Here is a 23,403-nt window from a genome sequence, read left to right on the forward strand (position 1 = left end):
GGCGGGCGGGCGGCTCTCTCGTGTGTCTGCGAGCGAGGGCAGTGGTTGGGGGTCGGTCCTCCGGGCGGGCGCCCCGTCCAGATGGTGTGTGAGCTGCCTGCTGCAAAACTTTTTGCTAAGTGCCCCCCTCCCAGTTTACATCCCTTCTAACCAAGTTTATTTTTTCAAACAAACTAGAAGGGTTTTTTTTGGATAAAGGCCATTTTTATTATCTCAAAAGGTAGCATCAAGCGGATGCAAAACATTATTAGTAGTATTCAGCCTCTGCATAACGAGGATGCACGCAGTCAAACACCAAAAGTTTGACAAAAAGAAAGGGAAACAACCGACACATCGACAACAGTAGAACTATAGACTGACACTATATCTATGTCCAGAGGGGTGGTGGACCGACCCGGAGATTATGTTGTCATTCAAGTTGGGTAAAATTCTTCGTAGCCACCTGCTCCAACTAAACTAGAATGTTCTAATCAAGTTTATCACGGCTAAACCGTTGATTACTATAATGGTTGATCGCGCTTTGTTGTATCGTTGGTGTTGTTGGGATTCCATAACTTTTGTTTATTATTTGGTTTGGCCCATTTGAAAGATTGAGTGTTTTTCTATATACGGTGTTTTGATGCGCTTTCTTGGTAGTGTGATTCTGTGTATCCGCTAATCAACTCATACTTATCTGGGGAAGTTTCGTGCTCATGCTCGTATGTATTATTTTGTTGATGCACATTGGCACATTTTTCTAGGTGGTGAAATGATGCGCAGAGCCGGTCTGTTTTTAGGCTAGTTGTTGTTGTTGCTTGATGTCTACTACACAACCTTCTTCTTGTAGACTTTATTGGGCCTCCAAGTGCAGAGGTTCGTAGGACAGTAGCAAATTTCCCTCGAGTAGATGACCTAAGATTTATCAATCCGTGGGAGGCGTAGGTTGAAGATGGTCTCTCTCAAACAACCCTGCAACCAAATAACAAAGAGTCTCTTGTGCCCCCAACACACCCTATACAATAGTAAATTGTATATGTACACTAGTTCGGCGAAGAGATGGTGATACAAGTGCAATATGGATGATAGATATGAGTATTTGTAATCTGAAAATATAAAAATAGAAATGTAACTAATGATAAAAGTGAGCGTAAATGGTGTTGCAATGCTAGGAAACAAGGCCTAGTTACATCTATATTTGCATGATCTGTTGGAGTTGCACTTTTACATCACCAATTTACATCTTCTGTTGGAGTTTCCTCTTTCTTGGAGATGTAAAAAGCACTTTTTGGATATGTAAATTTTACATTCCCTTTTTTACATCTCCAAATTTGCATCTTCTATTGGAGATGCTCTAAGATCATGCTGCCACCCATATTGGGTAAAAATATCCCTCGCCGTGGTCTCCAGTCATGTACACACATCCGTAAATAGGCCTCGATTCTCGTTATGAAGAGGACCGTAAACGAAGAGGACCGTAAACGAAGCGTCTCGGCACATCTGTAGATAACCTGCATAAGAGAAGTAATATTATCGTTAAAAGCCTTATCATTTCTACATAGCCAAAGTGACCAAATCACGACCTGCGCTCCCACCCTGAGAAGAATTCTGAACTTGTGATCAGTCTCATGTAACCAGTTGCCAAATATATTAGCAACACTACAAGAATGATACAAGCCAGAAGCAATTTGGACGATTGGTCATATAGAACGAGCTAATTTACATAGGAAGAACAAAAGTTTTGTTGTCGCGTCATGCAGACAAAAGACACATTGCGTACTTCCATGCCAATTCTTCTTAATAAGGTTATCTTTAGTAAGAATGACTCCGCAACGATGATTCCAAAAACTTGGCGATAGTGTCACCTTTGTGACGCACAATATTGTATAGAGCTGGATATTGTTCCCGGATTGTAGCATTACCTGGCATTTATTGAAAGTGCAATCATGCCCTTAATCGTATTTTGATGTTGACGACAGTATACACATAGGGGACTAACAGTGTTTGTCATGTATATCTCGGGTTTAGTCCCCTCAGGATCGTGTGTGTGTGTGCGTGCGTGTGGATCATGACTACGAACATACATATATTGCTCAAGAACGAAGAAACAAGACTACTAGCTTAGGCATTTTATGTTTGTTCTTGAGTATAGGGATCCCGCACTATGAAGAGGGGAACATCGGGTCTCCCGAAGGACTTGCTCAATTTTCTTCTCCCCATTCATAGTCTGTTCTCTCTCTCTCTCTCTCAGATGTATGATGCTTGTCGGACGTCCGGCCATCCAATGCACACCAGACTACCTACATAGAGCCAAAACATCGGATTTCCGACCTCCATCGAAAATCTGGTCTGTCCCAACAAAACATCAGTCATCTGGTCCCTATCGGACATCCGGTGCCTCAGACGACTGACGTTCACCAGAAATCCGGTACTAACTATCCCAAGCCAAAATGTCAGATGACCTATCTTTTTCGGTTGTTCGGTACCATTCAAACAGAAAGTATATGTCGGATGTCTCGTATTGTGTCGGCTGTCCGGTGTCTGCCAAGGCCTTAGACGGCCGGTAAGCCTCGGACATCCGACGGCTACTGCACTCAAATGGCTCCCAGCGGCCACTTATTGAGGGATACTATAAATACCTCCCTCCTATTCCGTGAGAGCTTTGACCATTCACTTTTTGCATCCCCAAGAACACATTTCTCTCACACACTCATACACCAAATATTAGCCCCCAAAGGGATTTGTGAGCATTAGTGAGAAGTTGTCCACTCAAGTGATAGATCCACTCCTTCCCCATCTTTGCACCAAAGGAATTTGTGATTTGAGCAAGTCTTAAGCTTTTCCCCATCGTTCTTGTTACTCTTGGAGGTTGGAGACTCCTAGGCGGTAGGAGTACTCCAGCGAGGAATCGTTCATTGTGATTACCCCCGGAAAGTTTATGAGGGTTTGGAGACCACCCCAAGGTCTACCTCTAGTGGTTGGGAATCTCCTTCGTGGTGATATCTCAAAGAGAGAATAGGACGAGCCTTCGTGGAGTTGGTGTGCCTTTGTGGTAACACCCACCTCTCGAAACGGTGACGTAGCTTCCCTCCAAGGAAGTGAACATCGGCATACATCCTCATCTCTCGGAGTTGTGGTTATTACTAACCTTAGTTGCCTACTTGTGGTTACTTGTCTCTTAGTCTTTATTTGTCTCATATTGTGCTTGCTTACTCATATACTTGTGGTACTTGTTTTGAAGGAAATATGCCCTAGAGGCAATAATAAAGTTATTATTTATTTCCTTATTTCATGATAAATGTTTATTATTCATGCTAGAATTGTATTAACCGGAAACATAATACATGTGTGAATACATAGACAAACATAGTGTCACTAGTATGCCTCTACTTGACTAGCTCATTGATCAAAGATGGTTAAGTTTCCTAGCCATAGACATGAGTTGTTATTTGATCAACGGGATCACATCATTAGGAGAATGATGTGATTGACTTGACCCATTTCATTAGCTTAGCACTTGATCGCTTAAGTTTACTGCTATTGCTTTCTTCATGACTTATACATGTTCCTATGACTATGAGATTATGCAACTCCCGAATACCGGAGGAACACTTTGTGTGCTACCAAACGTCACAACGTAACTGGGTGATTATAAAGGTGCTCTACAGGTGTCTCCGATGGTGTTCATGGAGTTGGCATAGATCAAGAATAGGATTTGTCACTCCGATTGTCCGAGAGGTATCTCTGGGCCCTCTCGGTAATGCACATCACTATAAGCCTTGCAAGAAATGTGACTAATGAGTTAGTTGCGGGATGTTGCATTACGGAACGAGTAAAGAGACTTGTCGGTAACGGGATTGAACTAGGTATTGAGATACCGACGATCGAATCTCGGGCAAGTAACATACCTATGACAAAGGGAACAACATATGTTGTTATGCGGTTTGACCGATAAAGATCTTCGTAGAATATGTAGGAACCAATATGAGAATCCAGGTTCCGCTATTGGTTATTGACCAGAGACGTGTCTCGGTCATGTCTTCATAGTTCTCGAACCCGTAGGGTCCGCACGCTTAAAGTTCTATGACGATCGGTATTATGAGTTTTGTGTTTTGATGTACCGAAGGTAGTTCGGAGCCCCGGATATGATCACGGACATGACGAGGAGTCTCGAAATGGCCGAGACATAAATATCGATATATTGGATGACTATGTTCGGATACCGTAAATGTTTCGGGAGGTTTTAGACATTTACCGGAGTACCGGGGGGTTACCGGAACCCCCCAGGGAGTACATTGGGCCTAATGGGTCTTAGTGGGAGAAGAGGAGGGGCGGCCAAGGGCAGCCGCGCCCCCCCTCCCCATCTAGTCTGAATTGGACAAGAAGGGGGGGCCTTTCCTTCTCTCTTCTCTCCCTTCCTTCTCCTCTCCTACTCCAACTAGGAAAAGAGGGAGTCCTACTTCCGGTGGGAGTAGGACTCCCTGTCAAGCCCTCTCAAGCTACCACATAGATGCGTTGGCCTCGCGACTAAGTCCTAACACTAAGGACATCTGTCGTGACAGTTCCATGACAGTTGGCATCCATCGTGGGGCCTGCACACGGTGGTGTTGAGTTCTTGGAGGGATCGCTTCTAGGGTTTCGAGAAATTCACAAAATTTCCGGATGAAGAAGGACCGGTTTGGAAGGATCTACATTGTCTCTATGGAAAGCAACCCGGACGACATATACAAGTTTTTGAGAAGAAAGAAATTTAGGGTTTTGCAGAATCAGTACACCGCACCCGTCTTTGGCGATCCATCAAATCTAATCAAAAGATCAGTTTTTGCTACGGCATCGCCGCAAGTCGCTGAGTTTGACAGGAGATCAGAGGATTTTCTTTGTTTGGGCGGTGTGTTGTACGATGCGGAATCGGTCCAAAACGCAAGGTTTCCGCCAAGAAACATAATCTCTGTTGCGGTCGACGTGAGGATCGAGACAGGTCTACCAGAAACGAACGAAGACACGGCCTCCACTGATGCACCACCACTACTGCGGCCAGATTGCCGCGGGCCTCGACCACAGCCGCGCCTGGCTGATTCCGCTGCCCCGCGGCCGCGTTAGGCCACTTCTGCCGGTGTCGAGCTGCCAGTGCGCTTCGCCTCCTCCGAGCCGCCAGTGCACCTTGCTGCCATCGACGACCTCGCCCCGAGCCGGCTGCTCCACCTCCCGCCGTGCTTCACTCCCAAATTTATTGATGGATATTACATATGGATCATCTGCCATACGAACAAATCAGGTGCTATTTTTCTAAATTTTTACTGGTATAATTAAGTATCATCCAAAGCTTTTTCCACGGTATGCTATGCTATACACAGGTCAATGGACTCATGGCCAAGGGTATGATCCGGTCCTCGTACACCGGCGTCGGAGGCAACGTATACATCTGCACCGCCCGTGTCGGGCGTTTAAAGACCTGGAGAATAACCCGGAGGGTTTCTGCTTGAACCGCCGGGACCATATTGAGTCGCCAGACACATAAACCGCCTCTGTCGCGACGAACAGATCATCCTTGTCCGAACAAAAAACATTTGGTGATATCCATCTAAATCTAGTTTCTTGGTATATATTGTTTTATCAAGGGAACAATTACTTTGGACCGGATAATATGATATGCAGGACAATTATTCATTATAAAACATGGTTTATACCATGGGTACGGAGTACGCGCTGGCAACGTCCTGCCCGGTGGTCGTCCGTGCCACATTACATGGTGGATGGACGCGTACAAGCTGCCGCCCGTACAGCCCGGTCTACATCGATTAGCCGGGACTACGCCTGTGATTGACTCGCCCGTCCGCTCTCGCAGCTAGTTTACGCGTGCGCGCCGGTTTACAAACGCTGCGGCCGATTCTCCCGTCCGCACCGGCGTACAATGCCGCGGCCGACTTATCTGTCTGAGCCACCTCTGATGCTACGGTCGTCTTTGTCGTCCGTGTCTCGCGGCCTGGTCTACATCAACATACCGGGCCGCACTTGTCTGGATGAACTGTTTATTGACTATGAGCAAGTCACTACTTGGGAAGCCCGGTTTTCTTCCAACAAATTGGAGGTAAATTATCATATATTATCAGCCGCCGTCTGCACTGGATGGTTCAATGGGTAGGCGCACAAGTCGCCGCCACTACAGTTTGGTTAACTTCAAATCGCCAGTTGGAAGGAACCATTGGCCGAGTTGCTGACACGGCTCATATGGGATCATTTACAACCCGCCTCAGTCACCTCAACCTTCTATGGATTCACATCGTGCTATCAACACCAATGATATACAAGTTATGCCGGTTTATATCACGGTCAAATATGGAGAGTCTCAAGCCAACTCCTCGAGTCACCTTTGAGACTCGGGGGCTACGATGACATGACTCAGCGATCTTGCCAGTTTCAGGAAATTTAAGAACCCCAGGACGATGGAGGGAAAGATAACCCAGTCCTGGAGGCTACTGTTATATTGATGAAAATTTAAAGGCCGTCAGAAAATTTCCGGTTTAGAAAGTATATGACAGTTACAAAATCCCGGCTCAATGAAGAAAATCCGGGTCATCAGAAAGGATTCCGATTTAAAATCCGGCTCAAGGGAAGTCAGTCTGACTGCAGCTCTCAAATATCCGGTTTACAGTCCGGTTCAAGGGAAATCTATTCTCCCACAAGGCTCTGAAGCGCTCAAATCCGGTTTAACAATGTCCGGTTCAAAAAAGAATTAACTTCTCGCAAGTTCGAGTTTAAAGGCCGTCAGAAAATTTCCGGCTGAAAATGAAGATTCCGGTTTAAAATCTGGTTCAAGGGAAAGATATCTCCCACAAAGCTTTGAAGCTCTCAATATCCGATTTAACATCCGGTTCAAAAAGGATTTATCTCTTGCAAAAAATTAAAAATTGCCGAAGAGGACCTGCTGCCACGATGCGCGGTTCAAACATGGATATCCCGTCTTACTGGCCTGCCATATTATTGATCACATGGGGGTGTCTGCTTCATAAAGCGGGGTCTCTGTTCTTTTACATCATGCGTGGTTACACGGAGTTGTTCTGTTTTAAAGCGGCCTCCGGTTTACCCCTTGAAAATTTTATAAACATCACTTGGGGGCTTGGTCGTGTCCGAACCAATGCAATACCTCTTGATAGGCGAGAGCCACCAGATCACTTGGGGACTTGGTCACGTCTGAACCAGTCATGCCTCTTGATCGGCCTAAGGCCACAGAATCACTTGGGGGCTTGGTCGAACCCGAACCATTGCCATGCCACTTGATCGGCATAAATGCCACGGTTTCATTTGGGGACCTGGCTGACTTGAACCATAGCTACACCTATCGGGAGCTTGGTCGTGTCCGACCATGGTAACGCCATCTGATCAGCTCAAATAAGCCTCTTTTTGCAAATGGTTTTATCATTGCCTTTGCTTCAACATTTTCCTTGATAATTGTTTCTTTTATTTTTGTTGCGTTTTTAAACCGACAAAGTTTTAAACCGGCCCAAACTGTCAAATTACAAATTGACGGAACACGGTCAAATCTTAATCCGGAGACTATCTGCCCGGTTTGATTTTCTGTTACCATCCTATTATGGAGTAAACCGGTGTTTATCACAGCCCGGCATGGTTTTATCATAAACCGTCACAATATGGAAGGAGTTATCAGTACTTAAGATTGGGGTTATCACCTTTACTACAAAAAGTTGGTAAAACCAACAATGTGATTCAATGTCACAGGTATGATCTATTTCATATTTGATTATTCTTAAGGGTAGCCTTGGTTATAAACCCGGGTTATATGTTGGGCATTATGACCCGTCCGGCGGTAAACCGCCAGGACACTTTAAACTTGTATATGCAGAAACAGGTTTGTTAAACCGGCCTGGCTTTGGACTATAAGTCGCCTGTATATATATATTTGGATTGCGCCATTGGAATCATGCGCTTATAAATCATTGGGTTATATTATTCAAATAGCCAAACTTGGCTGAATTTCCATTATGATGTTGAATGAATAAGGTTTTCATACCGGATTATGTTATCTTGAATAGCCAACATGGCTGTATTTTATTATGGTTATTAATAACCGGTATTATTGAGGTTTTCAAAGTCGCTTTAGCGCAATGGCGATTATATTATCAATGGATATGGTTTATTCTACAATGAAAGGAATAGTCCCGAGTCGCTGCAGGCTTACAACCCGGCACTTGGGGGCTACATTATTCAAATCGAGATTACATGCAAGTCTCATGTCGCTGCAAGCATGCATCATGACACTTGGGGGCTAATGCCAAGTCATTTTTGGTCTTATTGAAGACCCGACTCATCATATTATAATGAGCCGGCCCTTGGGGGCTACCAATTGCTCATGTCAATAATTCAAGGTACACAGATTTTCATCTATTATTGAAGGATCCACGGCTCAGTTGGTAAAGCACAAGGCTTTTAACCTTGTGGACGTGGGTTCAAGCCCCATGACGGGGGTTACATCATATGATGTTATTTTCATTGAAGAATATATCAAGTCCCAGCTCAATATTATCTTATTGAGCCGGCCCTTGGGGGCTACACTGATTGAAGTTTTATAAGCAATTACAAGTCCCAGGTTGCTGCAAGCATGACAACCCGGCACTTGGGGGCTACATATATGGAGTATTCAGTTTATATGGTTGAGATGAACTAATCGGATTTCTTCAAGGTTGAAACACTTATTGGAGCAAGTCTTAAATTATCACTATATTCTCTTCTTAAGACTTGGGGGCTACAGGCATTATGCATATAAAGGAGGAACATCTTCATTTTATTAGTTTTGAGCAAATCAGGAAGATCAATTACATGACCCGGTGTCGACAACAATTATGACCCGGTGCCATCAATATTTATAAACCGGTCATTTTGGTAAACATTAAACCGGCAAGTTTTATATCTTCAAACCGGCTGAATATCAGATAAGTATTTTCAGACCCGTATTTCTTAAACCGGTGCTTTGGGAGCCGAGTTAAAGGAGTTATTCTTCACAATATTTCTCGGTGACAAACCAATGTCGGCAAATTGATTATGAAGCTGGTCTGTTGACCCGGATTTCCCAGAAGGAGGAAATAACAAGGACTTAAGGATGATCAGGTACCGGTTTACAAAAATTCTTAACCCGGAGCATAACCTGTCAAATTTGTTCTTGTGTTTATTTTGCAGCATAAGTTTACCATGAATAAATCCAAGCTAAACTTGGGGGCTAATGTCGGGGATATACCCCGCGGCATAAACCGGCCGGAAGTATAACCCGGCCGGACTAGGCGTTTCATTGGTAAACCGCCAGAGGATTGGCGGTTTACATGATTGGCGGTGTAAACCGGCCGGAAGTTAACCCGGCCGGACTTGGCGGATTATCTGAAGACCCCCTGACACTTGGCGAGTTACTGGCGACCCGCCTTGACCTGGCGGTTTACAAGCAACCCACCTGGTCATTATGACTCACTGGTGATCCGGCGTGCGGGACAGACAGATGACAAGGCCCAAAACCTAGAAGGCCGGTTCACGTTTAATGGTGGGCCGGTTTAAGAGGAAAGGAAGGAGGAATATTATCTTACAAGGAGCTAAGACCTGGACTTGTATCCGGTTTGTATTAGAGATAGACTAGTCCTAATCCTAATAGGACTCCACATGTAAACCGCCCCTTCAACATATATAAGGAGGGGCAGGGCTCCCCAAAAGGGGGAGAAGATTCACAAGTTCCACAGGTTGGACAAGTTAGGTTTAGACAATAGCTCTCGAAATAGAGCACTCTTGTAACCGTGATCATGATCATCAATATCAATGAAGCAGGATGTAGGCTTTTACCTCCACCGTGAGGGGCCGAACCTGGGTAAAACATCGCGTCTCTCGTCCCGCTCAACCCCTCTCAAGCTACCACATAGATGCGTTGGCCTCGCGACTAAGTTCTGACACTAAGGACATCTGCCGTGACAGTTCCACGACACTCCCCCCTTAGCGCGCCCTCCTCCTTGGCCGGCCGCCTTCCCCTAGCTCCTTTATATACGGGGGCAGGGGGCACCCCAAAGACACAACAATTGATCGATTGATCTCTTAGCCTTGTGCGGTGCCCCCTCCACCACAATCCACCTCGGTTATATCATAGCGGTGCTTAGGCGAAGCCCTGCGACGGTAGCTTCATCAACATCGTCACCACGTCGTCATGCTGACGAAACTTTTCCCCGAGCTCTACTGGATCGTGAGTTCGCGGGACGTCACCGAGATGAACGTGTGTTGAACGCGGAGGTGCCGTATGTTCGGTACTGAGGATCGGTCGATCGTGAAGACGTACGACTACATCAACCGCGTTGCCATAATGCTTCTGCTTAACGGTCTATGAGGGTACGTGAACGACACTCTCCCCTCTCGTTGATAGGCATCACCATGATCTTGCATGTGCGTAGGATTTTTTTAAAATTACTACATTCCCCAACATGTTTAGCTTGCTTTGCTCTTAGTATCATACTTGCAATTGTTAGGCTCACCTTCATATTCCACATTATTGCCTAAAAATTGCTAAGTAAGTTAAATTTTGTAATTGTACCTATTCACCCCCCTCTAGGCCCATCTCGATCCTTTCACTTGTCCTTCTAGAATCTAATTTTCGAGCCACCCTTAATCGAGAAGGAACCATAGTGGAAGAAACATTTCTTCGTTGCCATTAGACCCGCCCAAAAGTGAGAGTCCCCAGGCTTGCAGTATACTTGTGATGCCGCCTTTGAACCCACATATTTTCTCCTTCGGAGGATTTGCCATACACCATCTTCCGTCAATAACTTAAACAACCATTTGCGGAGGGGAGGCACTACTCTTAATCAAGGTCATGAATGCCCAACCCGCCTTGGTCCTTTGGACGGCAAACCACACTTCATTTAGCCAGCTGATATTTCTTTCTCTCTCTATGTCCTTGGCAAAACAATCTCGATCGATAGTAATCCAATCAATCTATGTAATACTCCTTTCGACAACTGGAAGAAGGAAATCATATATAGTACCATGTTACTCGGTACTGAATTTATGAGGATCAACCTTCCACCCAGAGATAGCAGTTTGCCTTTCCAACTACTCAGTCTTTTTCCTAGCCTCTCCTTGACGTGTTTTCATTCAACATTTGTGAGTCTCCGATAATATATCGGTATCCCAAAATAAGTGATCGGAAACTGGCCCAACCCGCATCCAAACAGGTCAACATACACATGTGCCTCGTCTTCAGCCTCGCCAAAACAAAACAATTCACTTTTATGGAAATTAACTTAAGCTCTGAGAGTTGCTCGAATGCTGATAAAACTAATTAGATTTCTTGCTTTCTCGAGGTCATGATCCATGAAAAGAATTGTATCATCGGCATATTGAAGGATAGAGAGACCACCATGAGTTGTATAGTTCACTACCCATCAATTTGGCCATCAACTTTGGCATGCTCAATCATGACCATTAACATATCCGTCACTATATTGAATAGCATGGGCGATACTGGGTCATCTTTTCGCAATCATTTCTTCGTTTGAAAATAGTTGCCAATATCATCATTGATTTTAATAGCAACACTATCTCTAATCATGAAACTATGGATCATTGCGCACTACTACGTAGAAAATCCTTTCATTACAAGAGTTTCAAAGTCAATATTAGAAGAGGCAAAACGAAGCCGTACATACGCGTACGTTCGTCGTGCCGCAGTGCGACGGACATGAACGCATGGACGAACTGTTCTTCGTCCCGACACGTGCCGCGCAAGCGAAGCGCTGCCGTGCCGGCAGATTGCTGTCTGTCACCGGCGTAGTAGGACAGCAGGCACCGGCATGCGGCGACACCACCTAGAGCGCGCGCGCCGCCGCCACCGCTGCGCCCACCTGGCGTCCATGCACCCATCTCCATCGCTCGTGGCAAGCTCTAAATTGCCACGCGCGCCCTGCAAGGCTCCTGCCGACTGATAATCTCCGGGAAGGAAAGGCGCCAGGCAACAGCTTCCGTGACCGTGACCATGCCCTGCGACGACAAGTGCGGCTGCGCCGTGCCGTGCCCGGGCGGCGCCGCTTGCAGGCAGGCACCCACCGTGACTCCAATCTCTCTGCAGCCAGCAGTAGCTTGCTTACTTACTCGAGGGGTCGCGTACCTTTTGCTAGATCTGACGTGTGTCGGTGTGGGCAGGTGCGCCGGGAAGAAGCAGAGCAGCGGCGGCGGCGGGGCGGTGCCGGTGAACCCCGCGGCCGTGGCGCACACCACCTGCACCTGCGGCGAGCACTGCTCCTGCAGGCCGTGCGCCTGCGGCAGGCTCGGCTCCGGCGACGGCGCCGGCAGGGCCGACTGCACCTGCGGCCCCACCTGCACCTGCGTCGTCTGCACCGCCTGATCAACCCATCCATCGTACTCGTAGCGTACCGTGTGTCTGTTGCTTCAGATGTACCACCAGTGTTACCTGCTCTGTTCAGTCTACTAATGGCATGAATAAGAATCCTTTATCTTCAGTCTCCCTGTGCATTTTCTCTGGACAGATATCTTCGGTATCCTTCCACGCACAAGCGCACACACACAAGCTTAGTTACATCTCCCACTCACTCACTCACTCACTCACCAGCATCTCATCACAAATCCGGCAAAAGCACTCCGAAGAAACACAAGAAGAAGAGAGAAAAACACACCCCAAAATGTACTGTACAAGTATGCATGCTCTGAACACCAAGCTCAACCACACAGTCAGTCAGTCAGTCCCCTACGTTGAGCAGCACGTCCCACAGCGTCTCGTCGACCAGCTCCGACAGGATCTCCGCCTCCATCTCCTCGGCTATCCCGTCGACGTCGTCGCGGAACACGCCGCTCCAGGGGGACACGCCCATGTCGCGGCCGATGAGCCCGTCCACCGAGTAGGCGTCGTCGTCGACGCTCGGCGGCTCCAGCCACGTCTGCACGGATCTCCACAGCCCGTCGAGCAGCCTCTTGTCCGCCGACGCTCTTCTCGGTGGCGCCGCGTACCACTTGCTGAACACGCACAGTGTCGTCGAGCCGCGGGCGGCTCCGGGCAGCGCCTCGTTTATCAGGTCGAAGAGGAGCCGGTGGTCGACGTCATGGACGGAAGCGGCTTCCGGAGGTGGTGTCGAGCAGATGACTTGCTCGAACGCCCACTTGGGGATCGGCTTGATCGGTTGGCAGGTTAATGAGAGGTGATCGCCGGAGTTCTGGCCGTACATGCCGGCCACGACGAGGACGGCTCTGATGAAAGCTTTTGTCGGGTGATCCATCTCGGCCGTGTCGTCGTCGTCATCGTCCTGGACTGCTGAACTTGCTTGTGGGATTTCTTCAGCTTGATCTTGCTCCAGGCATGAATTGCCTGGTTCTGAGACAACATTTCGTTAGAAACATAACCTCTGAACACTGTTTTGAAGTAAATTCAGACATGAGCAGCAGTTGCTACTACTTACCAGAAGCACTTGAGCTCGCCGCCGGCTTCAACGGGGACCGGTGCTCACCGAAGGAAGCCTCCAACGGCGAGACGGGGCTCGGGTAACCTCCCCGGATCATCAATTCATCTGGCGGGCTGCTGCACCACGACGCCGGGCTCGGCGGCACCTCGGTGGAGTTCTCCTGAACATTCCCATGTCAGATCGATCGCACTCACTCTGAATTCTGAAACAACAGCAAGTGTTCGGTCCCTCACCTGCAGGACGCCGGGGTGGATGAGGACGGAGGGGGCGGTGACCAGCGTGCCCATCGGCGGGAAGTCGTCGAGGAAGAACGATGACGACGACTCGTCGGCGGCGGCGGAGTGGAGCTTCTTGCCGAACAGCTTCGCTCTAAGCCCGAGGTTCTGCCGCAGGTTGGACACCTTCCCCTTGATGCCGAACGCATCCTTCCTCCCTTTCGGCTGCCTTTCCTCCTCCGGCGACGGCCGCCCGCCGTAGTAGTCCCCATGTCCCTCGTGCTTCAGCTGCACCCGCGCTCCGGCGAGCACCTTTGGCTCCCCCTCCGAAAGGAACTTCGCGAAGTTCCCGGACACCGGCGCCGAGAACGACCTCATCAGGTTCCTCGGCGAGGCCGCGTCGTCGGAGGAGTCGACGACCGCCGCCGTAGCGGAGTTCTTGTACCACCCATGTCTGAAGGACCGGACTTCGGATGACTCGATCGCGCGCTTCTTCTCCTCCTTGCTCCTGATTTTCTTGTCGCCCTTCCTCGCCACGTCGCGCCGCGGACTCGTCGGCTTCGGCCGCGGCTCTTCGTCCCACGGCGAAGACGACGGCGTCGAGGCGGCCGGCCGTCTCCGCTGAGAGCCGAACGGCGGCGGCTGGTCTGCCTCCGGCTCCCTCCTGAGCACGTTCCTCAGCCGGTCGGAGAGCTGCTTCCTTGCGTCTCTGCATATGTAGTCCATCTGGCTCTGCACGTCGCTGCTGCGGTACGACCGCGTCGACTCCGAGCGTAGCAGCGCCGGGTGGTGCATTTCCTTGGTGACGCTCTCCCTGATCTGGTCGGCGATGTTCCGCGCGATCTGCTTCGGGTCGGCGGGGACGTCGGGCCACCGTTCGGCCGCCCTGTCGTCGGGGGCCAAGTGCCCTTCGAGCTCGATCTTGAGCCGCATCTTCACCTCCTCCAGGAACGCCTCCATGTTGTTCTCGTTCTTCATCAGCTCCGGCGAGCCCAGCGACGACTCGTCGACGTCGTCGGCGCTCAGCTCCGGGCAGGGCTTCAGGATCACGATCCTCGTCGGCGACAGCGGCTTCTCCTCCTCCTCGTAATAGAATCTCGAGAGCGGCAGCCTCGCGGAAGAACCGTCGTCCGCGCTCGTCAGAGAGAACGTCCGGCTGCCGGAGATGGACGCGCCGCCGCCCTCCTTGCCTCTTCTTCTCGAATGCGCGTCATTGCCGTGCCTGCCATCTCTCCCTTTGCGATCCTTCTGGTGGTACCTGTAGGGTACGATCTCCGAGCACCTGTCGTCTTCGTCGTGGCCGACATTATGCCGGCTGTCCAGCTCCAGAGCCCTCGACTGCTCCCAAACCTTGCTGGCCTGCCACGCCGCGAAGTCCTTCTTGAACTTCTGCAGCTCCTCCTCCTGTGGGTGCTCCCGCGGCACCGGCTTGCTCCACCCATCACCACCACCTCCACCACCATTGCTCCTCTTGGTCAGCTGAGCAAGAATGTCCCTCTCGTCGTCGCCGGCGTCGTCGAAGGTGTAAACTTCCTGTTTCGCCGTATGCCGGACAGGATTCTTCTGCTGCGCGAAGGAGACATGCTTGGTCGACACCGGCCTCGCGACGACCATCTCCTGCCTAGCATCATCCAGGTGGGTGGTGAGCTCGGAGTTCATCGGCGGCGAGTCCATGCCCATCAACCTGGCGATGACGCTGGGCACTCTCTTGTGGCCTTCGTTCGGCCTGAAGGACGCGTCCTCATGGATCAGCTTCTTGATTGGGGCCGAGGATGATTTTGGGTACTGCCTCATGCTGTTGCAAGAGTACTGCAGAGAGTTGTACATGAAACTTTGGTCAGGACACACCACAAAAGCAGTAGTAATCTAGCTAGAAGAACAATACCAGCAGCTCAACATATGGCCTCCTACTTATTGGAGGCAAAAGATGGCAAGCAATGATGCAGAGAATGGCCAGGTAATTAAGGGGCAACGTGATTGTGCCCAGCAGTAGATGGTGGTCTACTGTTTGTTTGACAGCATTATTAATGGGTGTTTCGTGCTGTCTTCTCGGGCAACAACAGTCAGGTACAAGTACACCTAGCAGCAGAGCTGCCAAGGACGGACGGACAATACATATCATCTGTCAAGAAAGATCTACCCACCTAACTGAAACATGAAATGTTTGTGACTGGAATGAAGAAAAAAAAAAGGAATTCCAGGTCCTTTTTCTGGAAACAAAATAATTTACCAGACGCATGCATACAGGGGCCAGGGAAGAAAATGATGCAGTGAATTAGTCTGACAGATGGAGAGAATGAACAGGGAAGGGATTGTACTACTCACCGGGACGTCCTCTTGGAAGACGCCGTAGCTGTGGGGCGCCTCCATGGCGAACTCCATGCTGTTCCTCGGAGCATCGAACCCTGCAATTAAGCCCAACCACGATCCATTAAACTTGCTGCGAACCCAATCACGAACCAGGACTGTCACCACCAACGAAAATGGCGTGCAAAGGTATCTGGAAATGATCGGATTCTAAAATTCAGCAAGTGTGTACCTTGGCCCGGCTGCCTCTTGCTGCTGTTGGCCGTCCACTTCTTGGAGGTGCTGGCCTGGGAGAAGTCCAGGTACTGCATCATGGTCACAACTTTCAGAGAGATCCAGCAGTCTGCTTCGGTGGCGAGGCTACTAGGATCTCCGATGGCCGGGTGGGATTGACCTCGATATCCTGTAAAATTTTGCAGGAAATCATGTCATACTCTGAATTTTCTTCTTCTTCTTCTTCTTCTTCTTCTTCTCGGGCAGAGTAATCTAGTAGAGATTTCTCATGAGGAAAATTACAGAGTAATCTAGTAGAAATTGGAGAGCAATTGGCCAAAGATCTTTTGTTTATTTTTGCAAGCGTGAAAACAAAATTCAACAAGCAAGGAATTCTCCAAAGAAATAAGCTAGTCAGATTCATGAGAGGAAGCAGAGGAGGAGATGAACAGGGGAGGACGGCGACGGTCCGGAGACGTCAACGTGGGTGGTGGGGAAGCTGAGCTGCCGAGCCCCACCACGTGCACGCAGATCGCACGCATTTCCTCCAAGCACAAGCAACGAACCGGACGCAAAACTAAAACAAATGCTAGCTAAACAAGAAGAATCGACCAAGAAGCAGGAGGCATCGTCGACGAGGAACGAACCGATGAACCGGCAAGAAGAGCATCCAAGGGATCGATCTGCCCGGTGCCGGCGTACTTACGCCACCTCGCCGCGCGCAGCTCTCGCGGGCGAACCACGGCTAGCCGGCCGCCCGTCGCCGGCGGGTCAGCGAAGAATGCTAGCTAGCTCCCACGGAGGAGAAGAGAAGAAGAGATGGCGCTACGCGAGCCTGCCCGAGGCTTATGAATGGCGGTAGTTGTAGTGGCGGCAAGCGGGACAGGAGCCCATGCCATGCATATGCATGGACGGGACGGGGCGGGAGGGAAAGCAACAGCCGGGAAAGCGAAAGCCTCGGCCTCGCTCGCTAGCTTTCCCACCCTCTTCTGTAATTACTAACTTACTCCCTCTGTTTTAAATTACTCGTCACAGAAATGAATGTATCTAGAACTAAAATACATCTAAAAACATCTATACCTACTACAAGTAATTTGAAACGGAAGGAGTACTACGTATACGATAATCGGAAACGCCATTGCCATGGTGCTGCCATTTTCTCCGGCCGCCGTGCTGTTAGCCTCTACCTGTTGGACGTTTTCAAGGGATGCCGGGGGAGATTCCCCCTGGCGCTATTTTTAACAGTATATGCTGGAATTTTTAGGGATTAATAATAACAGTGTTACTATGTTATTGATTGAAGAGGAGAGAACAGCTTGGTGCGGCGAGGACTCCCTCTCTGGCTGGCTAGCTAACCAGGAGTAGGAGTGGTTGGTGCGGCAACCACACGCTTTCCGTTGCCCGGCCCGCACGAGCGGAGGCCGTTCCATTTGGCGCCGTTCTGGTGCTGCTGCCTCCTCCTCGTCCGTTTCCGTTCCGGACAGCCCTGTGCGTGCTGGCCATCATAGAATCGACCATGTCATGTGGGAATTGGATGAGATGTACTACTACTAATACCAATTCTCCCATCTTTTGTTAATACTCCAGTACAGACTAACAGTATATTAATACAAGGCGGGAGAATCGTTCCTGGCACCCCAAGCCGTACAGCAGATCCGCCAAGGCCAGCTTAGGGAAATGGCCACATTTGGGCGGGTGGAACACGCGGTAATCATCCCTAGCTTGCACCGTGTGTCCACAGCTTACAAATGATTGTTTTGATGGCGATGACACGCACACACGCGATCTGCCTAACTACATGTGCCCTGCGTCCTTCTCAACAATCTAGGCCACTCCCCATCCTCGCCGCGAGCGAGCGTACGCATCGCATCCTAGGCGCGGCACCAGACGTATATTACCAGCAGGTCTATCGAGGCGAAGTGGCAGCGGCAGAGGCAGCGTCACCACGGCTGTTTGCTGGTGGCCGCGCAGCCGGAGCCGCCGAGCACCGGCCGCATCGATTCATTAATTCAATGGCGATCTCCTCCCCGACCGGCAGGGGTACAGCAGCACCGGCGCCACCACGCCCCACGCCGTCGACCGGCCGGACCAGTGTCGTGCATGCGCCAGTGCCCCCACGCGCGACGGCGACGCGCGGGAGATTTCCGCGTCGCCTCGCCTCACTGGCCGTGGCCGGAATGCCCCTCGCACACGCACGCACATGCGCCTGCCCTGCCTTGACCCGGCCGGCTTGGCGTCAGCAGCCAACAACTGTCTGCTCTACGGCTTGTTTACTAGTTCTACTACCAGCTTAGTGATGGTCTGATGGATGTGGCTGGCTGGGCTGGTTAGTTGGTTAGCGGCTGCCACTGGCCAAAGCCAGCGCCGGCCGGTGCGTGCTGTGAGTGATGATAATACAATGGGGCGTGTACATTACATCGGAATGGTCCATTATGGCGTGGTATGATGGCCATGATGCAGTAGTGGGCATCATATGCCTGCCCTGTATGTATTATTGTTTCTCAAGGTCGCCTCCTCGTTAATTCTCTGCTCAATATACATGTTACATGTATCCATCTGACCCAACTACTGCCAACTGACACAGATACTGCGGTTCCACACACGCCACCCACAATCTAGTGTGAAATAAAAATTCTATGGCATTTGATTGAGAGATGTTAGGAAAAGAAAAACAGGGATGGATGGGGAGATCAAACCAAGCATCATTCCCTGTGAAATACACAAATGAGCAGCAGCCGGTGCTTTCGGTAGGAAGACCGAACCTCTTTCTGTTTTGTTTTGTTTGGTTGGGGCTATGGTTATCAAATGCATGACGTGCGCGCATGCACGGCCATCATTCCTCCCTACTAATCTAAGCATGCAAAGGGGCAGGGAAAATCATGCTGGAGTTTATAAACTACCCTACCCAGCAAAAAAAAGAGAGAGAGAGGAGCTTATAAACTAGTTAACCCTGTGACCCTCCTGGATCAAGACATCACATGGTGGGGTGCCCCATCGAATCAATACCACCCCCTCCCCACACCCACAGCCCACATTGCCTAAAGCCAAGGGCGATAGGGCGATCGCTGTGCTGTCGACCCGGGCCAAAAGTTAACCAAAGATTACTCTATCTACTCTTCAGTGACATTATCCTAACAGCAGAACAGTATGTGAACACACAGAATTCGGCAAATGTTTATGAGTTCGCAAGTTGAGGATTATTTCTTCATCTTCAATTTTTACGGAGAGAATGAATTCAAGGCTACGGTACGAGAATTTTCTTGATAATTAGGCTCGTAGGTTCGTTCAACCAACCTTTGTAGATTTGTCCGTGGAGCCCTCTTCGGTTGTTCCAGCTCCATCTTGCGTCCATGGCGCATGTATCCGGTCCGCAACTCTGCATACGCATAGATCTGCATGTACAAGCACTTACCTTTGCATATCTCGATGGGCCGCCGTATCCCTCTCGAGATTGCCTTGAGCTTTCTGCCTTCAAAAGCACTGCCAACAAGTGTAAAGGAGCTTCCAATAGTTAAAACACCACCATAAAAAAAATCAGCCGAGATGATCCTCGAATCACTTGCAATTTGCTAATATAAGCAAGCAGACTCGGAGCATTGGCGTCTAATGGCGTCTTTCTGCAGGGGCTTAAAGGGGAACCGGGTCTCCTAGGTTGTAAAGGGGAAGCCATGATCAGCACAGCACACTTTAATTCTGTGCCCACCCCAATGAATAATAGCTCGTGCATCTTCCGGTGAAAATTCCCGCCGATCGTTCAGATCAGGAGAGCCCCCACAGCAACATGTTTTCATGTGAAGCTGCTGCCTGCTTCTGGGGTAAGCAATACTGCACTACAAGGTGTCTGAGCAGTAGTGGTCCAGCAGACTCTTGAACAATTGTGAATGTAGGGGCAAGAACCCATCAATCATCTCTTTGCCCCGTCAGACGGTAACCTATGCACGGGTTTTACATGCATCTTACTACGGAATTGATATATCAAACTTGTTGTACTCCAGTTTGTTTATAGGCGCGATCATTGTGCATGACTGCTGCTGCTGGATTCTGAGATATAAAACCAGTCTGCTCTTTAAAGAACATGGATGGACTGGGATCTGCATGTGCTGTACTTCATAATCAGAAATCATATCTCACATAAGATTTATTTTGATTGCCAACCTACTAAGGGATTGCCTATTAAAGTGCCTGATAAGTCATATGTCTAAACCACCATCCCAACCTAGATTCATTTATAATCTATACAGATCAGAGACACCAGTTATGTTTGATAAAATCGAACAGTTTCTGCAGATCAGACTAAATGGCATGCAGTTTTGGGTGACTAAGATTTACACAAGATCCAAGACAGTGAGAATAAGCAAAACGGTTATACTAATTGGCCAGTCTTGAGTCTAACAAACACCTTGAAATAATAGAACGTGGAACCTCCCGCAGGAATAGACCTAAATCATCTCAAAATATTCACAGTAAATTGGTCATTATCAATCATCGTTAGTGCTTCCAAACTCTCACAAGGAGAAGCCATAAGTTCTTATCGCGAGGATGTGATTTAAGTGTCTCTATCAAGTTATGTCATATGCATTCTTATTATTCATCTAGGCAGCAACTTGGCCATCTTTCATAGACAGTGCAAGAGTAAGAACAACATGAACAACTAACAATAGCAAGCAATTTTCCAAATAATATGAAATGTACAGTGGGGAAGGGAATACCAAGCTGGAGTTATCATTCATGTGCCCACTATATGCAAAACAATGATGGCCTATTAGTAAAACTTGGGCAGATCATGTGATGCTTGTTGTAGAAGTTACCACATGCTTCATTACAAGCTATAACTGCTGTGATTGAATCTGTATACATGATTGAAGAACCGAAGGAAACCCGCAAAAATTGAAATGCTTATTATATATTCAGATTAACCAGCGACGTACACGAAAATAGCTTGCCGAGTGGTCTATCCATAGTCAGTGAACATACAAAAGATGACTCAGTCATGCAGGTACACCACTTGAAGACATAACTGTATGTTACAAGCTAATGATGGGCTATTACTGAAGTAAAATCTCTAATGTTCTACCTTCTTTTGCTCAAAGGAAGATGTAATTTTCTGCATTACCCAAGAGGCCAAGACTAACAAAATCATCACAATAAAAGGGTAGCATGTCACCTCTTCTGCATCAATCTGCTCAACTGACTTGTACATACACTCTCTCTTTGTATCCTGTTACCAGCATTTGAGGCAAGAAAAACTTCTCCAATCTGCTTCTAATTCAGGTATTCACCTCTTCTGCATCAATCTGCTCAACTGATTGTAGATACTCTCTCTCATGGTATCCCTGTTGCCAGTATTTAAGGTGAAAACATCTGCTCCAGGATGATTCCTCAACCTTGCAACTGCATTTTATAGGGGAGAATGTTTTAGTCACGACCCAAGGAGAGACCATAGTCAGAAGATTGACTCGCATGCGTCTACGAAAAGCATGGGGTGGTAAAAATATATCTTGCTCCCATGCTGGAGATATCTGTTAATTTCTTATATATGTAACATAGCACACTTGGGTACACTGTAGCAATCGTTATAAAAATGTGCCCATGGCTGAACCGGGTACTAAAAGACAATCGATGCAATGCTCTTTATACAATATCATGTACAGTCAAGTTCCCAATTTGTTAAAAATGGTACCTCCAGGAATGTCTCGGCCATATCTTGGTAGTGGTATGGTGGCCAGCACAGGGATGTTGGACTCCATAACTCTCATCACAGCAGGGAAAAATGCTGAACTGAACAATTCCATTTTACCCACTTCATCAATGATGAAGAGATCTGTATCTTCTTTGACCTGATAAATCAACAAGAAATATAAAGCTGTTGGCTACATTTCGATAGTAAACAGTGATCTGACAGACTGGTCTAAATCCTGGGTTCATGATTATCACACATGTCTGGCATGTATGAACAAACTAGCAACCTACCATTCGAACTAAGGTCAGGGAAATATCTCGGAACTGCTTACCTGTAACTCAGGCAATGCTAGCGATTCCAAAGATGCTACATCTACTTTGTACTTCCCAACAGTAGGCCATCTAACAGACTCAGGGCTGCAAGATACCACAAACTTAGATGCCATTATCACTAAGATAAAATAGTTCAATGAGTGATCTATAAGGATATAATCAACAAAGCACTAAAATAAACTACGAATTATCTAACAGAGACCATACCTAAAACCTTTTCACTGAGCTTGATTAGAAGCTATACAGTAACATGACAGAAAACAAGACACGGAAAGACGCAAAATTATGTGAAGATGATACTTCTTGAGCTATGTATTCTACCTAATTGTTACTCTGCATGGCAGGAGTGTGCCAAAATGAGAAGAGCCAAAATCTACCATATGCTTGAGATTACTGGCAGTGGCATTAACTAGTCTCACATAAAATTGAGTTTGGAGATCAGATGTTTATCGACAAATCCGAGACATAAACAAGTGGCCTAACAAGCTGAATATCGGTGTCAGGAGGCATTCTTCTACCATCAGCGGCATTTGAAATGTAGGCAAGTGTTAAAAGTGCAACATAGACAGGTTTAAGGAAGTTCTGAAATGGTCCATCACTTGGAGAGAGAACTCTGTGCACCATCAGACAAGGATTTTAACAGTGACCGCAAGCAAGTTTATTGAAACTAGATGCAGTTAACTCGAGTGTAAGAATCTATTGCCGTGCATATGCTAGCCAAGGAATTCAAATCAAGCATAGGGGCAGGCAAGCTGAGGGCAACCTTGAAATCCTAGAGGATGCAAGCGGTCCGCTTCGCCCGTCGAGCGTCACGACCTCGAACCCGACTCTCTCCCCATTCTCCCTCACCTCCCCTGCAAACAGAAAGCACGACGGGGAGTGAAATCTCTGGGGGCAAACCGCACGGGCAAACGAATCGGAGATCGGAGTTGGAGGGGGGCGGTACGGGTGTAGAATCCGCGGACGGCGAGGTGCGGGTGGGACGACCTGAGGGTTTCCAGCACCCGCATGACCAGCGTCGTCTTCCCCACGCCCTGCGAGCACCGGCGGCGGGCCGACCGAGGCCGTGGTTAGGCGCTTGGCAAGGCGGGAGGAGGGTTTTGTGCGGGGTTCGAGGGGTTACTGCTTACCGGTGGGCCGGTGACGAGGAGACATCTCGACGGCGCGGCGGCCATCGGCGAGGCAGGCGACGGCGGCCGCGGCTGGGTTTTTTTTTTTGGCTGGTGGTA

The 23,403-nt window shown here is 48.6% G+C and overlaps 1 protein-coding gene across 1 annotated transcript; it reads right to left on the minus strand.

The window, feature by feature from the left end:
• Window positions 1-12,450: 12,450 nt before the first annotated feature.
• Window positions 12,451-23,397, minus strand: LOC119300403. Its single transcript, XM_037577374.1, has 12 exons — window positions 23,305-23,397; window positions 23,121-23,208; window positions 22,938-23,028; window positions 22,174-22,258; window positions 21,843-21,999; window positions 21,440-21,553; window positions 19,457-19,663; window positions 16,182-16,352; window positions 15,968-16,047; window positions 13,661-15,451; window positions 13,425-13,587; window positions 12,451-13,339 (listed from the first exon to the last, which is right to left on the minus strand). The coding sequence occupies exons 1-12, from the start codon at window positions 23,347-23,349 to the stop codon at window positions 12,711-12,713; spliced, it is 3,621 nt and encodes a 1,206-aa protein (XP_037433271.1). The 5' UTR covers window positions 23,350-23,397; the 3' UTR covers window positions 12,451-12,710.
• Between the last annotated feature and the right edge of the window lie 6 nt (window positions 23,398-23,403).

The sequence above is a fragment of the Triticum dicoccoides genome, chromosome 5A (genome assembly GCF_002162155.2).
Source record: "Triticum dicoccoides isolate Atlit2015 ecotype Zavitan chromosome 5A, WEW_v2.0, whole genome shotgun sequence".
Lineage (NCBI taxonomy): Eukaryota > Viridiplantae > Streptophyta > Magnoliopsida > Poales > Poaceae > Triticum > Triticum dicoccoides.